Genomic DNA, 14,157 nt, shown 5'->3' on the forward strand with positions numbered 1-14,157 from the left:
CCCCCCCTCGGCCACCATCGCATGCTTGGAACACCCCGTGGCAAGCGTGCGACTTGGAACGTCTCGCCAATGATTGGATGACATTGACTGTTATTTGATTCGATGATTATGATGCGGTTGTTTGCGGAACGAAAGCGGCCGTTTTTTAACCGCCGCCCGTTCGACGACTAGCGAGGCCAGGCCATACCCGTTTGGCCGGATATGTGAGCTTGTGAGCACTTTGTTGCGCGGATCCTATGTTTGAGCACTTCTACACGCTCGCCATCTTTCCCCTTCCCTTCTGTCGGCCTCCGTCCCCTCGGTTGCCTTCTTGCAACGTCACACGCCGGTGGCTGCGTTCGATGGAAGGAAGGATGATGGTACTCCAAATGGTCAATGTGTTGATTACTTGCCCTTGCAACATTGTTGCACCAAGTCAACGGCTTTTGGTGCGGTCATTTTTGCCGCTTTTGTCGTCGCTCCCGCGCGTGCTGCTCCCGCGGCAGCAGCCTTGCAGTCTTCCATCCTCTCAGAAGCTTATGAATGGGCAGGATCATGGGCTGCATCCGAGAAGCGCTAGCTCTTTCGCTCCGGCGGCTGTGGCCGGCGGGTTGAAGACCCGGATGGATGGCCACTTCCAAGGTCGCGGAGCAATTGTTCTTTACAGTTGCGGAGCCTTTTTTTTCGGGCGCCAACCCTTGCCACATTACGGCTCGGCGCGTGGTGGCAACGAACAATCCATCGATGATGGGGACTCACTGTTGTGGCATGGAATGATGGGGCGGCCAACAACAATGCAGACTCGCTGCTCAGAATCGTACGGGCAGTTCCAATGCACATACCCTTCGTGCCACGCGAGCTTCTCGAGCCGACTGGCGGAGAAGATGCACCGGGCCGAGTCGCACCCGCCGCGGCAGACGCATCACGATGCTGAGCTCCTGCACAAGTACATCCGCCGGTTCCAGTGCACGGGATCGGGCGGCAAGCCGTTTGGCCAGGGCCCGCTCGCCTCGTACCGCACCTCGTGGTGCGGCGGCATGGTCAACATGGCTGCGTTGCAGAGCAAGCCGTCGGAGCAGTCGATCTCGTTTGTCTGCCCCTGCCCGGGCTGCGGCTACTCTGCGCCCTCGTCCGAGGACCTCATCCAGCACCACCACTACGCCCACACCCACCAGCATGCCGAGCCGAGCTCTGTCGCCTGCTCATAGACTTGCTGGTCTGGGTGTCGAGGCGTGGGCGCTCTGGACGCGCTAGATGCCGCAAGGCGTGGCCAAACTGCCGCCAGCCAGCTGCTGCAACGCTGCTGCTCTGGCGTCGCACCGTGCCCCTTGTTTTGTTTGTACTCGATGTGATGCTCGTACCTGTGTGCGCTAGAGGTTGACCAGTACATGAAAGAAGTCTCTGCCTGGAGCCCCGCGAGAGCCCGATGCTCACCGCCTGCGTCGCCCGCGGACCTTGGCGCGGTACACGCCGGGTGCCTCCTCGCGGAACGAGATGCGGTTGTCACGAAAGTAGCGGACAACGGCCGGCCGAATCTTAGCCTTGGTCTTGGAGTGGTTGCCGACGCCGGTGATGACCCGCACGCCGCAGTTGGGCTCGTTGCAGCTCCGCCGGTGCTGGAGCAGGTAGCGGGCGAGCACATTGATGGCCTCCTTCTCAAACAGGCCGTGCAGGTCAAGCGAGTGGCCGGTGGCCGAGAACGCGTCCTGCGCGCCAAGGATCGAGCTCACGCGCTGTGCGTTGACCTCACGCATCTCGACGTCGAGGGCGCGACCCTGCGAGGCGAGCCGCGAGGCGAGCGACTTGTTCCCGCTGCGGAACGCCTGCGCCGCTGCCGCAAACGCAGCGTTGCGCTGCCGCGCGAGCGCGTTGGCCTCGCGGCACATGGCATCGGTCTCGCCCGCACTCCGCGCCGGTGCCGCCGCATTGAGATGCGCAAACTGCGACCGTCGGTACGGCTCGGCCGCCACCGGCCGCACAAGCAAGACCGGCCGTGGGCGCGCCGCAAGCGCCGCTGCCTCGGCCGCCGCTGCTGCTGCTGCTTCCGCCCGCCGCTTCGCCTCGGCCTTGGCTCGCCGCTTCGCCACCATGGCATGGACGCCCGGGTACACGCGCGCCAGCGTCTCCACCGTCGCGTCGACATCAAACTCGAGCGAGTCAAACGTCTCGTCAATGACCGCTGCAGGCACCTCTGTATACTGCAGCTCGTCGTGGAGCCGCGCCCGCCGCATCCGCACTGCCATCGATACCTTGGTCAGGCCGCTGCCGCTGCTGCTCGCCCGCGGGCCGACGTACTTGATCCGCGGTCCGACCGCACCGCGGGTGTGCCGCGCCCACGTCCCGCGCGTCGACAGCGCCGTCTGCCTCCCGCCAAGTGCAGGAAACTCGGCGTCGCCTGCGCCAGTGCCTGCGCCTGCGCCTGCACTACTGCTGCTGGCCAGATCCTCCGCCACCATCGCCGCCAGCGACGACGTCGCCGCCTCAACGTCGCCGCCGGCAGACTCCAGGACAGCCACCACCGTCGACGGCTCCACGTCCTCAAACGTGGCGCAGAGCTTGGCCACGAGCCCGTCGTCAAGCACAACCTCCTCCGCCTCGCCGCCGCCCTGGCTCGAGTGGTCGGTCCCGTGGATGAGATCAAGGGCAAGGTCGAGCGCGTCGCCGAGCGCCCCGCCGGCGTCTTCCCATACCACCGCCAGTGCCTCGTCATCCACGTCCGGAAACATGGCCGAGAACATATCAAAGTCGCTCTCGGCTGCCGCAAGCTTAGCCACGGGCGATGTCAGCGAGCCGGCCGCAAACTCAGTGTCCAGCCCGGCCACCACCAACCCGATCGACGCGCTCGCCGCCTTCCGGCCCCACCCCGACGAGCTCATCGCTACCACACTCGAGCTTGCATCCGCGAGCGCGTGTCGTGCCGTCGCCACTCGCCCGTCCGCACCGTCCAGCGCCGCCGCCACTGCGTTGAGGTCGGCCTCTGGAAACTCGCTGCCAAGCACTGCAAGATCCATCTCGCGCTGCTGCGCCTTGTGCGGCTCTAACTCGGGTGCACGCTCTGCTCTCGCGGCGACTGGACCTGCGGCGAGAGCATGCTCAGCTGCTCAGCTGCCACCTCGGCATCGCCGTCGCACTCATCGAGCACCATGGCAACAACTGCGGCGTCGACTGAGGGAAAGTGCTCCGCAAGCGCCATGCAAGTATCGGGCCGCCCGCCGATGGCGTCTTGCTCATCGCGGTCCTCGCCGTCTTCGCCACCACCACAATCCTCACCGTCGGGCGTAAACTCGGCAAGCAGCGCGAGCACAGCGTCCACCTTGTAGCCCTCGTCCTCGAGCAAGACCGCAGCGGCGGCGGCATCCAGATGCGGAAAGCGGGCGAGGACCTCGTTCACCGCCGCCTCGACGTCGACCTCGACTCGCGCCGCGTGCTCCCGCGCATCGGCAGCAAGGACAACAAGAGACCGGGTTGCTTCCTCTACATCGCCGGCAGCCTCGCTCAGCAGAGCTTCCACCAGCCCGGCATCGACAGCCGGGAAGGCGTTGACCAGCTCGGCCACATCCGCCGGATCGAGAACATGATCAGCACCGGAACGATGATGCTCGGCTCGATCCGCCGTCTGAGTCAGAACCAACATGGCCAGGATGTCCCGTGCAGCGCGTGCGTTGCCGTCTTCGCTGTGATACACCTCGGCCACAGTCTCCCCGTCGAGCGTCGGGTACGCCTCCTGCAGCCGCCGCACCTCGTCACGGACACGCTTCCCGCCCCGTCGAACCTCGGTCGGCACCGCTATTGTCACAGCCATACGTTCAGGTGGCTCGCGTTCATACCGAGCCATGATGGTTGAAGGCTTGGGGATGGGTGTGCCCGGGTGGCTCGCCCGTCTCCCCGTCCTCCGTCCGACGTGTCGCCATTGACTGACCCAAATCCCTCGTCCCGCCCGCCTGGTTCGATGAACAGCTCTACAAGGGGCGATACTGGGTGGTTTTTGTTACAGTTGGTACCACTAGCACGGCCATGTGCTTGGCTTGCGATAGCTGTCGGTGATGGACGGTTTCTCCTACAGAGTCTGGTTGCTATGAGCCAGGATGTCGGGCTATGTTTACTATGTCACGATCATGCGGATCGTTTTTTTGCCAACAACTTCCACCATCTGGCCCACCCAGCCCTCACCACCACGGGCACCGGCCCCATCACCTTCCCGGACCATTGCCGACACCTTCCCTACCACCATTCCAGCCCAGACCCTCGCCCTGTTGGCTCCCATCTGCAACAGGGCCCAGCAACCAGGCTGCAATCGGGCGCGGCAATCGGGTGCTGCAATCGGGCGCGGCAATCGGGCGCGGCATCTGGGCGCGACAACCCATGCAGCAGCATCGCTACCGCCAGGCTACGGCAGCATCCTTTCTCACTCTCGATCAATCTCCTCCCCCTTTCCTCCCCATCCCCCATCCCCCCCATCCCCCCATCCCCCATCCCCCATCCCCAACAATTTTTCCCCCCTCACCCCCCACCCGCATCCCCGCCTCCCCACCCGAAAGTCTGCCCAGCTGTGCCCTCCCGCCGACAGACCACGCCACCCCACGCCCCCCCCTCCCCCCTCACCCCCCCCCAACCCGCCACTCTACCCACACGCAGCATGCGGAGGAGATTCGCACGACGGATGCACAGCGCACCGTCTGAGAGCATGACACCGCTCACGCGTGCGTGTCTCGTGGGCGACGTGGACGCTGTGCGGCAGGAGCTGGGAGAGCCGGCGACGGCGTCACGCGAGCTTCGTCGACGGAATCTGGACGGACGGACGGCGGCATTTGCGGCTGTTCTGGGAGGACATGGTCACGTGATCAAGGTGCTGCTGGAGGAGTATCGGCTGGCAAGAGAGACGGCTGCGCTGAGCGATCGCTTTGGTCTCTCGCTCATCCATATGGCCGCATACGTCCGCTCGCCCTCGCTCATCTCGCTCCTTATCGAGGCTGATATCATGCCGCTTCGCCCGGACAAGGCCCACAGATCGCCGCTGCATCTCGCCCTCACTCCGGCCGCTGCAGCACGTGTGTCTGTTGCGGCCTCGTCGTCTGCTGCATCTGCTGTGGCGCCGCTTGCTGGGGACACGCCGCAAGGCCCCGGCGACTCGCGGCTGGCCTGGCTGCATCTGTTGCTCGACACCGACGGCATCGATGTCAACGGCAAGGACGCCAATGGTGTGACGCCGTTAATGATGGCTGTCCTGCTCGACGACGTCGACATTGTCAAGGTCCTCCTCGCTGCCAGCGGAGACATCGAGCTCTGCGACGCCCGCGGCCGCAACATCTTCCACTACGCCGCCTACGGCGGTTTTCGGGTCTACTCCTTCTTGACTGCAGTAGCCACGCCTGCGCAGGTCGACCGGATGTTGGCTGCGCCTGATGCATGTGGCGCGCTCCCGATCTCGGCCGCCATCGCCGCTCTCCACCTTGACGTTGTCGTCGACCTTGTCGATGTCCGCGGCTTTCGAGTCGACACCCTGGATGCTCGCGGCCGCTCGCTGCTCTACACCGCGGCGGCGGCGGCATCGGGCCCAGCCGCCCGCAAGCTTGTTGACCGCGAGTCGGAACTTGTCATCCGCGCGCTCGCCGCGCGCGGCGGGCTCCTGCCACACTCGCCGCCCGTCCCGCACCCGGTCCAGATTGCGCTTGCCAACGGCGACGTGGCCACCGCCCAAGTCCTCGCCTCAGAGCTCCGCGATGCCGGGCACCCGGTCGATGTAGTTGACGCCGCCGGCCGGTCGCTCGTCCACTACGCGGCGCTCCGCGGCCACGTGCCGGCGGTACTCGAGGCGCTGGCCCTACTCGACGCGCCTGACGCGCCCGATGCCGCACCGGTCAACCGCGCCGACACCACAGGCATCACCGCAGCTCACATGGCCGCCGGCGCCGGAAACATCCCGCTCCTGCAGGCGGTGGTGGCGCAGGGCGCGAACCTAGCCGGCCTAGCCGCGTCGGGCCTCTCGCCGCTACATGTTGCCGCGCTCTCGGGTCACTCCAAGGTTGTGGCCTTTCTCCTCGACGCCGGCGTCCGCGCCGAGGCCCGCGCATCGCGGAGCGCGCACCTGGTCACCGCACTGCACCTTGCCGCGCTTGGTGGCGCACGCGACGTCATTACCGCCATCCTTGACGCCGACAAAAGCGCATCTTCGTCGCTGCTGGCCCTGCCCGACGCTCTCGGCCGCCTTCCGCTGCACTGGGCGGCGCTCGGCGGCTCGCTGCCCTGCTTTGACGCCCTCGTTCGCCACGCCGACCAACTCGACGCCCGCGACGCGCTCGGCATGACCCCGCTCGCACTCGCCGTCCAGTGTGGACACGAGGAAATGGCCGAGCAGCTGCTGAGCAGGAGCGTGAAGCTCACCACCATCGACGTCTACGGACGGAGCCCGCTTCACTACGCCGCCCGCAACTGCCACCGCGACATGATCCGTGCCCTCGTCTCTGACGACGACATGGTGCCGGCGCTGATGGTGCCCGACTCGTTGGGCTGGACCCCGCTGTTCGAGGCCGTCCTCGCCGCCGACGAGCGTGCCGTCCGCATCCTCCTCCGCGCCCTGGATGACGGCGCCGCCTCGGACGCACCGGCTGCACTCTTTGCGCCCGACGCCACCGGCGCCTCAGTCGTCCACATTGCGGCTTTTGCCGGCAAACCGGGCGTTCTCGAGCTGCTCATGGACGAGGTTGATCCCGAAAGCGCACCGTACAACGCCGCCGACGCCCACGGTTGCACTCCGCTGCACTACAGCGTCCTCGGAGCCGCCCGCCGGGCCATCGCCGTCACCCCGGGTGATCTGCACCCGCGCCTCGCGGTCGGCCGCTGCGGCGGCGACGACTCAGACTCGGACACAGACTCAGAGCCGTCGTTCGACTCGGGCAACGGCGGCGGCTCGTCCGATGACGAGGCAGACGCCCTCGCCGCCCTCGCCCTGGCTGTCGAGGACTCGGTCCTCCGTGTCCTTGACGATGCCGGCGCCAACCTCGACGCCGCCGACGCGCTCGGCCGCACCTCGCTCCACTACGCCGCCCTCCTCTCCGAGCCGACCTCCATCGCCATCCTCTGCGACCTTGGGGCAACGACCACTCTGCCGGACGCCCGCGGTCTCCCGCCGCTCGGCGCCGCCGTCGTCGCCGGCCACCCGCGCGCCGTCGAGGCTCTACTTGCCGGTGGAGCTCCGGCGCTCACCCGCAACACCGCCCTCGAGACGCCGCTGCACCTCGCCGCTGGCAAGAGCGACGCCACACTGCTCGACATGCTCCTCCGCGAGTTGCTTGACGACGACGACGACGACGACGATGATGATGATGATGATGATGTTGATGACGGCGACGACGATGACGCCAACACTACTCTTTTTGAGGATGCCCAGATGTCGTTTGACGCCGCACCGGGCTCGCTTGGCGCGCTGGTTGTCGGCCAGTCGGCGGTCGATGTTGAAGACGTGTGGGGCCAGACCGCGCTCCACGTCGCGGCCGCCGTTGGCTCACTCGAGTGCGCCGAACTGCTGCTCCGCGCTGGCGCTTCGCCAGACGCGCTGGACGCGGTCGGGCGGAGCCCGCTCCACACCGCCCTCCTCTACACTCGTGGTAACGAGGCCGAGGTCGAGCCGAAGCTCGCGCTCGTCGAGGCTCTTGGCTCGGCCGAGCGTGCGGTTGCTGCCGACGCCGCGGGTTCGACGCCCATCCACGCCGCCGCCGCGGCCGGAGACACGGCCGTCCTCTCTGCGCTGGCGGCTCTCGTGCCGGATGCCTCAGTCGTGGCGTGGCTCACCGATGCAAGCGAGCTCTCTCCGCTCGGCGTCGCCGTCCTCTACGGGCACACCGACGCCGCGTTGCAGCTGCTGCGTCTCGGTGGGCAGCCAGTCCACGCGGTGTACTCGACCGGACTCTCGGTCCTCGCCATTGCCGCCATCCGCAATGTACCGGCAGTCGTCGACGCCATCCTCGACGCGATTGCTCTCGAGAGCGGTGATGCGCTCAGCCTCGTCCTCCAGGTGCCGCTTCACGCCGATCACACCGCGCTCGAGCTCGCGGCTCGGCATAGCGCGTTTGGCGTCGTCGACACCCTTGTCCACCGCGCAGTCGCCGCGTCCGTCAAGGACCACCCACCGCTCCGCCTCGTCGCCGACTCGCTCGCGCCCGCCGACCTCGTCCATCTCCTGGTCTCACTCGGCTCACCGCACGCCGTCGTGGCCAGCGTCAAGCGCTGGGCTGGCCTCGATGACACGGACGGGCCAGCAGAGGCCGTCTCGCTTGGCAAGACCATTGCTCCTTGTCCAGCGACTAGCTCGTCGACAGCCTGGTTCTGGTGGCTCGGTGCGGCTGTGGCGGTCACCAGTCTCGCCGGCATCAGCTACTGGCTTATGGCGCGCACCGCTGGCGAGCAGCGGCCGTTGTAAAGTTCTGACATGTGCGCTGCTGGCAGGCTTTATCGTCAGGTCCGCGGCTCGACCTTGAGCGACTTTTGGTACAGCTCCTCGTCAGCGTCCGGGTAGGTCTGGACGGCGCGCTCGATGTCCTTCTGCAGCCACATGTGGTGTGACATCTCGACGACGACGTCGTCGTAGCCGATGTCTTGGTACCGCTGGATCTCGCGGAGGATGGCGGCGTAGCGGCGACACTTTGTAAAGTTGATGAGGCCGTCGATGGTTGACGGGTTGCCGTCCTCGGTAAATGTCAGGTCGGTGAGGTACATGCCGAGGTAGGGGATGACCGGCGGGTTGACGGCGTGGATCCGCTCGCGGAGCGCCTTCCACGACTTTGCTGACGAGAAGACGTCGACAAGGCCCTCGCGCTTGTTGTGGGTCTTGTTGTCGACCTTGGCCCATGTGACCTGCAGCCGGTAGATGGCGTTGGAGGAGAGGCCGGCGAGAATGCCCATGGTGGCGTTAAAGTTGTGTCGCTCGTACAGCTCGTGTGCGAGGTTGACCATCTTCTTGATGGCGCGCGCGCGGGCCGATGCGGCCTTGGACGCTGACTTTTCGCCGTCGCCGGCTTCCAGGATGGTCGCCGCCACCCACGTCGACATCTTGTTGAACCGCTGGACGAGGGCGAGGACGTTGGGCGATGACTGCTCGCGGCCGTCCTTGGACCATGCCAAGCCAAAGCACTCGCGCGGCTGGATGGCCTCAAAGACGCCAAACTCGTACGAGTTGATGCACGCCGCGAGCTTGCGGACGTCGGCCTTATCAAACGACTTGACCACGCCCGACCGCTTAGTCAGCTTCGGCAGCGTCGCCACCACGTTGAGCGAGGCCAGCCGCCGCTGCTTCTTGCTCGACGACTTGAATTTGCGAAGGACCGAGAGGAAGAGCTTGTGCTGCGACGGAACGTGAACCTTGAGAATTGACTCCATAAAGCCGCGGAGCAGCTGTCCGGCGACAGGCGCCTCGGCAAAGTCCTGCACGTACGTAGAGACCCAAATGCGGAGAAAGTTGATGACCCGGAGCCGGATCGGCCGCACAACCTTGGCCTGGAACTCGGCCTCGTGCTCGGGCTCGAGCTTGACCGGGCACGAGATGCAGAACCGCTCCAGAATGAGCGACATGACGTCTTCGGGCTCGGCCACAGACCGGTAGGTGAGGAGAAACTCGTGCACAAACTCGGTGGCCGGATACGTTGGAAACGTCAGGTGCTGCACCAGGTGCGGCAACGTGGCGGCCTTGATCTTGGGCTCGGGCGACGTCAGCGTGTCCGGCATAAACTTGATAAACGGCGAGTCGGCCACCGTCGTGTGCTCCGCGAGGAGCGTGGCAAGCATGGCAGCCGACGAAAAGCCGGCGCCGCCTGTACCGTCCTCGCTACGCAGGAGCGACATCGTCAGCCGTGCTCGCCCCTGCTCGCGCTCCACCATCAGCAACATGATCTCCGACTTGATCCGCGCTTCCATGGCGTCCACCAAGCCAGTCTCGTTGGCGGCGTTGGCCACCGCTGCCTCGGCCCGCTCTCGCTGCACCTCTGCCAGCGGTAGCGGCGAGAGCTGCGGCTCCACCTCGGGCACCTCCACAAGCCTCACGGTCTTACGGCCATCGGTCGGCCAGCTGACAACGCCGCCGTCCGATGCCTTGTCGCCGGCACCGAGCGATTCCACCTCCAGATCGGGCCCGTACTCGCGGAGTCTGGCGAGCGCGTCCTCGCGCGCAGCCAGCAGCTTGCGCCGGCTCACCAGCAGCTCTGCGTGCGACTCCAGGAGCTGGTGAGTGCGGGCGAGCGCCGCCTGGACTCCGCTCGCTCGCGGGACGAGCGCCTCTAGGTCCGGCTCCAACGCCGCCACCTTAGCCCGCAGCTTGGCCAGCCGCTGCGCCGCCACATCGGCCGACGCCTCCAGCCGTGCAATCGTCAGCCGCGCCTGCACAATCGAGAGCACGTCCTCGGGCGTCACCGTGAGGTGCTGGTAGTCCTGGCTCAGAAGCCGCTCGGTCTCGGCCTTGACCGACGCCACCTCCGCCCGAAGCTCTGTGATGCCGGCCTGCAGCGCCGCATCCTGCTCGGTGAGGACGGCGGCTTCGGCGTCACCGCGCCGGAGAGGCACACCGCCACCAGCCGCGGGCGTCGCGACCTCGGCGTCGGCCACAAACGCCTCCACCTGGGCCAACCCACGCTCCAGCCACGCCTTGTGGCTCCGCAGCATGTCATTCTGACGGTGCCACGCCGCCGACGCTCGGTTTGCTTCGGTCAGCGCACGCACCTGCTGCACAAGCGACGACTTGGTTGCCATCAGCTCGGCGTACCTTGTCGATGCCGCCTCGCGCTGCTCGGCAAGCTCGGCAATCGCCGTCTGAGTCGCGTTGCGCGACGCCTTGAGCTCGACTACCCGTGTCTGCGTCGCCTCGAGCGCTGTCTGCACATGCTTGTTCTGCCGCTCCCACATCTTGGCGTTCTCCACAGATGCCGCCGCCGCCGCGTACGAGTCTCGCAACGCCTCGGCATCAGCCTCGAGCTGCAGCGCCGTGTCCACCAGCGTCGTCTTTTCTGCCACATTAGCCTCCACCTCGGCCTCTAGTTCGGCAACTTTGGCCTTGGCTTCCTCCAGCGAGCTCGTCTTGCGGGTGATCGCCAGCTTGGCCGCCACCTTTTCCAGCACCACCACTCGTTGCGTCGACACCAGCGTCCGCATCAGTTGCAGCTGCCCACATGCCCACAGTAAAATGCCGTTAGTGACGTCATGCCGTGCCCATCCCCGCACCGTGGTCATCGGTCACCGATACCCATTGCAAATCGTTTGCCCGTCCGCGCGTGCGCGTGAGTTGCTCCCGCCCCGGCGCTCGCCCGCCTCCCGCCTACCCACCCTCCCACCCTCCACCAACACTCCCGTACGGCCCCCCTTCCCCCGCTCCCCCCTCCGCCCACCCTTCCACTCTCATGATATGTGCCACGGTACGTCAACCACCCTCTTTGGTGGTTACAGCCGTCCGGGAGGCGGGCAGGGGGGTGGCGTCAGCACAGGCAACAGGTTCAGCAAAAAGCCGTCAGCAACAGGTGGGTGATCTGATCATAACCCCCGCTTGCCGCCCCTCTCCCCCCCCCCCGCCCCCCGCCCCCCCGCCCCCTCCCCTTCCCCTCCCCCTCCCCTTCCCCCCTTCCTGCTGCACGTAGAGGCGTACATGTTCCTCGTTCTGCACGGGGATGGTGGAGAACCTCGCTTCATCCCGCTCTTCCAGTTGGAGCAAGAGGGCTTCATTGGCAGAGCGAAGAGCCTCAGCTTTGGCTTTGGACTCTTTGTAGTCGTCGACAATGGCTTGGATACGGGTACGGAGTTGGACCTTGGACTGGGTGAAGGAGGCCTGGACAGAGGACAGTTCTGCCTGAAGGCGTGCATTCTCCTCCCGCAACTCTTTCATACTACTCTCTTCTACTGCTGCCATCTCGGCTGCACCCACCGGAGTTGCGTGTCACTGGCTTGTTGTCGTCTCGGCCGCCTGTCGCCTGTCACCTTCCGCCTGCCGCCTGCCGCCCGCCCGCCTGCCCGCCTGTTGCTCACTCTCCCGCTCCCTTTTCTGATTTCTTGCCATTTTGAGCTCCTTCACTTGGACAGAGGCCAATATGTGGGTGGTAATTGGGGGGGGTGATGGGAGGTACCTGCCGCAGTGGCAGCGTACGGCGATTGGGGGGAGAGGGAGCGGGAGGGGTGCGTGCGTGCGCCGCCGCAATCAAGGCTCACAGGACGTTGTGATCGAGGGTGTGTGCGTTGACAAAGCCCGCCTCGCCGAACGGCAGGAGCTTAAAGACAATCTTGCCGACGAGGAGACCCATGGGGACGGGGCCCATGGAGCGCGAGTCTGTCGAGTTGGCCAGATTGTCGCCCTGCAGCCACACGTGGCCCGGCGGGATGCGGATGACCGAACTGGAGACGGTGGGATCGACCATGACCACATCCCCGGGCAGACCAAGCAAGCGCTTGCACATGCGCATCTTGGGATCAGAAGGCGACTTGAAGACCACGATGTCTCCCACCTCGATGTCTCCAAAGGTCACTGCCAGATGTGAGGTCACCACCACATCGCCCTCTACGTTAAAAGTGGGCAGCATTGATGGGCCGGAGCACTACCCTCGGTGCGAGTATGTCCGATGCGGATGCCGATAGGTGGTGGTGTTGTCGCCGTAGCCGGGAGCCGATGCGCGATATCGATACGCCATTGCCGATGCCGATGCCGATGCCGATGCCGATGCCGATGCCGATGCCGATGCCGATGCCGATGCCGATGCCGATGCCGATGCCACTCGATGAGTCCCCTCTACTCTCCCCCTCCCCCCTCCCCCTCTCCCCCCCCCCCCCCCCCCCCCCTCCCCACTACGTACCACCGTGATGTCAAAGACGTGCTCGGCAAGGGCGAGAAACCAGGCCGTGGCCAGCGCCGTGGAGCGGAACAGCGACCAAGCTGCTGCTCCCGGTGGACTCGCCATCACTCACACCTTCCACCCTCTTGTGCGGTAGTGGGATGGGCGAGAGAGGCGTGTGTCGGTCTTGGGCCCGGACTCGCTTTTGCTCTCGGTGTCGGTCTCGGCCACCGCGACGCGGCAATGACCGACGGCCGCCGTCGCGCAGTCGACGACGACTTGACAATCTACGCGCTGATCTTTGCCGCCACTGACCGCATCCAAGGCAAAGGCGTTGCGCTCGCGGTTCCAGCTCGCAAATACTGGAAGCGCCATGGTCGATGGCAAGGATACAACTCATACGACGTATGTGCTATGTGCCATTGATGCCGGCTGCACAGATGGCTGTGATGAAGGCCGAAAGGTCACACACACAGCTGCGCAATGAGGGATCCAAAAGGTATGCGTGTATTTGTTGCCTCCATGAGCTCACGGGTACAGTTGATGTGGAAATCACTGCAGCGAGACGCTATGAGCGGCGACTATCGCGGTGGCTAGCCCGAGTGATTCGGTATCGCCACGGACGAGGCCTTGGCCCGATTGCGGTCGTGATAAGCCTTGGCCTCTTGGGCAAACATCTTCTCCACGGCCTCACCGATGTGGCGCTTGCTACCCAGGCGGGTATCGGCCGAAGTGGGCTGCTCTCTGCTTTTCGGCGTCTTGTGGTCATGCTTGATAGCGCTCCCTTCGCACTGATCTGATGAGCGTCGTGAAGACGTGGCCGGTTGGGAACGTTGCCGTTGATACGCCGATAGGCATTCATTTTGCCAAAGCGCACACGGTACTCCACATCCAGTGTTCTCGTCAAGGCGCGAGACTTGCGGCCACTGCAAAATGGAGGACAAGAAGATTGCCACATTCTCCTCGATCCGAGCAATGGGCGGCTGCTCGAACAGTGACAGGCGCTGGCAAACCCTGCACCGAGCGTCAGCATCCCTTGCGCGGAGTTGGCCTTGGAAGTCAAGGGCCGTCAACAGCGGGCGCTCCTCGAGGTTAGGAAAACGAGAAGGCCGCATGGGCGTGTCAGTGCTGCCGACACCGGCCGCAAGGTTCTGCTGCAAGTGCCCAGCCGCGGGAACCTCAGAGTTCGCTAGCTCGACATCATCGGTGACGGAGCCTGCCGTCGCGCTCGCGGTCTCCACCGAGGCCGCCGCGTGCAGCGTCTTTTGCTCCGAGCGCACCTGATTGGGATTGATGGCCATACCAGACAAGAAGAATGAGATGAGTACGTCGAGTAGCGGCTACTGAAGGCTGTAGGCGACCTGTCGCGTAGCTCACCACCTCT

The 14,157-nt window shown here is 65.3% G+C and overlaps 6 protein-coding genes across 6 annotated transcripts; 2 read left to right on the forward strand and 4 right to left on the reverse strand.

Annotated features, from left to right (window-relative positions):
- Positions 1 to 795: 795 nt before the first annotated feature.
- Positions 796 to 3,781, reverse strand: AMSG_05200 (uncharacterized protein; the record flags this gene model as incomplete). The annotated part of the gene is made up of 2 exons (XM_013902480.1): positions 796 to 3,032; positions 3,056 to 3,781. 2 exons carry the CDS (start codon positions 3,779 to 3,781, stop codon positions 1,410 to 1,412), a joined length of 2,349 nt encoding a protein of 782 aa, XP_013757934.1. The 3' UTR covers positions 796 to 1,409.
- AMSG_05199 (uncharacterized protein) lies at positions 864 to 1,233 on the forward strand (the record flags this gene model as incomplete). The annotated part of the gene is made up of 2 exons (XM_013902479.1): positions 864 to 1,172; positions 1,210 to 1,233. 2 exons carry the CDS (start codon positions 864 to 866, stop codon positions 1,231 to 1,233), a joined length of 333 nt encoding a protein of 110 aa, XP_013757933.1.
- Positions 3,782 to 4,663: 882 nt separating the features above from the next.
- Positions 4,664 to 8,395, forward strand: AMSG_05201 (uncharacterized protein; the record flags this gene model as incomplete). Its single annotated transcript, XM_013902481.1, has 1 exon — positions 4,664 to 8,395. The coding sequence occupies one exon, from the start codon at positions 4,664 to 4,666 to the stop codon at positions 8,393 to 8,395; it is 3,732 nt and encodes a 1,243-aa protein (XP_013757935.1).
- A 10-nt stretch (positions 8,396 to 8,405) lies between these two features.
- On the reverse strand, positions 8,406 to 11,877 carry AMSG_05202 (Ras guanine nucleotide exchange factor A). The gene is made up of 2 exons (XM_013902482.1): positions 11,600 to 11,877; positions 8,406 to 11,121 (listed from the first exon to the last, which is right to left on the reverse strand). Exons 1-2 carry the CDS (start codon positions 11,858 to 11,860, stop codon positions 8,431 to 8,433), a joined length of 2,952 nt encoding a protein of 983 aa, XP_013757936.1. The 5' UTR covers positions 11,861 to 11,877; the 3' UTR covers positions 8,406 to 8,430.
- Positions 11,878 to 12,110: 233 nt separating this feature from the next.
- On the reverse strand, positions 12,111 to 12,942 carry AMSG_05203 (mitochondrial inner membrane protease subunit 1). Its single transcript, XM_013902483.1, has 3 exons — positions 12,791 to 12,942; positions 12,628 to 12,728; positions 12,111 to 12,539 (listed from the first exon to the last, which is right to left on the reverse strand). The coding sequence occupies exons 1-3, from the start codon at positions 12,897 to 12,899 to the stop codon at positions 12,153 to 12,155; spliced, it is 597 nt and encodes a 198-aa protein (XP_013757937.1). The 5' UTR covers positions 12,900 to 12,942; the 3' UTR covers positions 12,111 to 12,152.
- Positions 12,943 to 13,281: 339 nt separating this feature from the next.
- On the reverse strand, positions 13,282 to 14,074 carry AMSG_05204 (uncharacterized protein; the record flags this gene model as incomplete). Its single annotated transcript, XM_013902484.1, has 2 exons — positions 13,282 to 13,564; positions 13,910 to 14,074. The coding sequence occupies 2 exons, from the start codon at positions 14,072 to 14,074 to the stop codon at positions 13,367 to 13,369; spliced, it is 363 nt and encodes a 120-aa protein (XP_013757938.1). The 3' UTR covers positions 13,282 to 13,366.
- Positions 14,075 to 14,157: the final 83 nt, after the last annotated feature.

This window comes from Thecamonas trahens, assembly GCF_000142905.1.
Source record: "Thecamonas trahens ATCC 50062 unplaced genomic scaffold supercont1.22, whole genome shotgun sequence".
In the NCBI taxonomy this organism is placed as follows: Eukaryota; order Apusomonadida; family Apusomonadidae; genus Thecamonas; species Thecamonas trahens.

Coding starts and splice junctions, on each gene's coding strand:
- AMSG_05202 (XM_013902482.1), bottom strand. CDS start 11,860: ATGGCAGCAGTAGAAGAGAGTAGTATGAAAGAGTTGCGGGAGGAGAAT. Junction 11,122..11,599: donor CCGTGCAGAACGAGGAACAT/GTACGCCTCTAC, acceptor GCATGTGGGCAG/CTGCAACTGATGCGGACGCT.
- AMSG_05203 (XM_013902483.1), bottom strand. CDS start 12,899: ATGGCGAGTCCACCGGGAGCAGCAGCTTGGTCGCTGTTCCGCTCCACG. Junction 12,729..12,790: donor CTTTGACATCACGGTGGTAC/GTAGTGGGGAGG, acceptor GGGAGAGTAGAG/GGGACTCATCGAGTGGCATC. Junction 12,540..12,627: donor GCATCGGCATCGGCAATGGC/GTATCGATATCG, acceptor CACCGAGGGTAG/TGCTCCGGCCCATCAATGCT.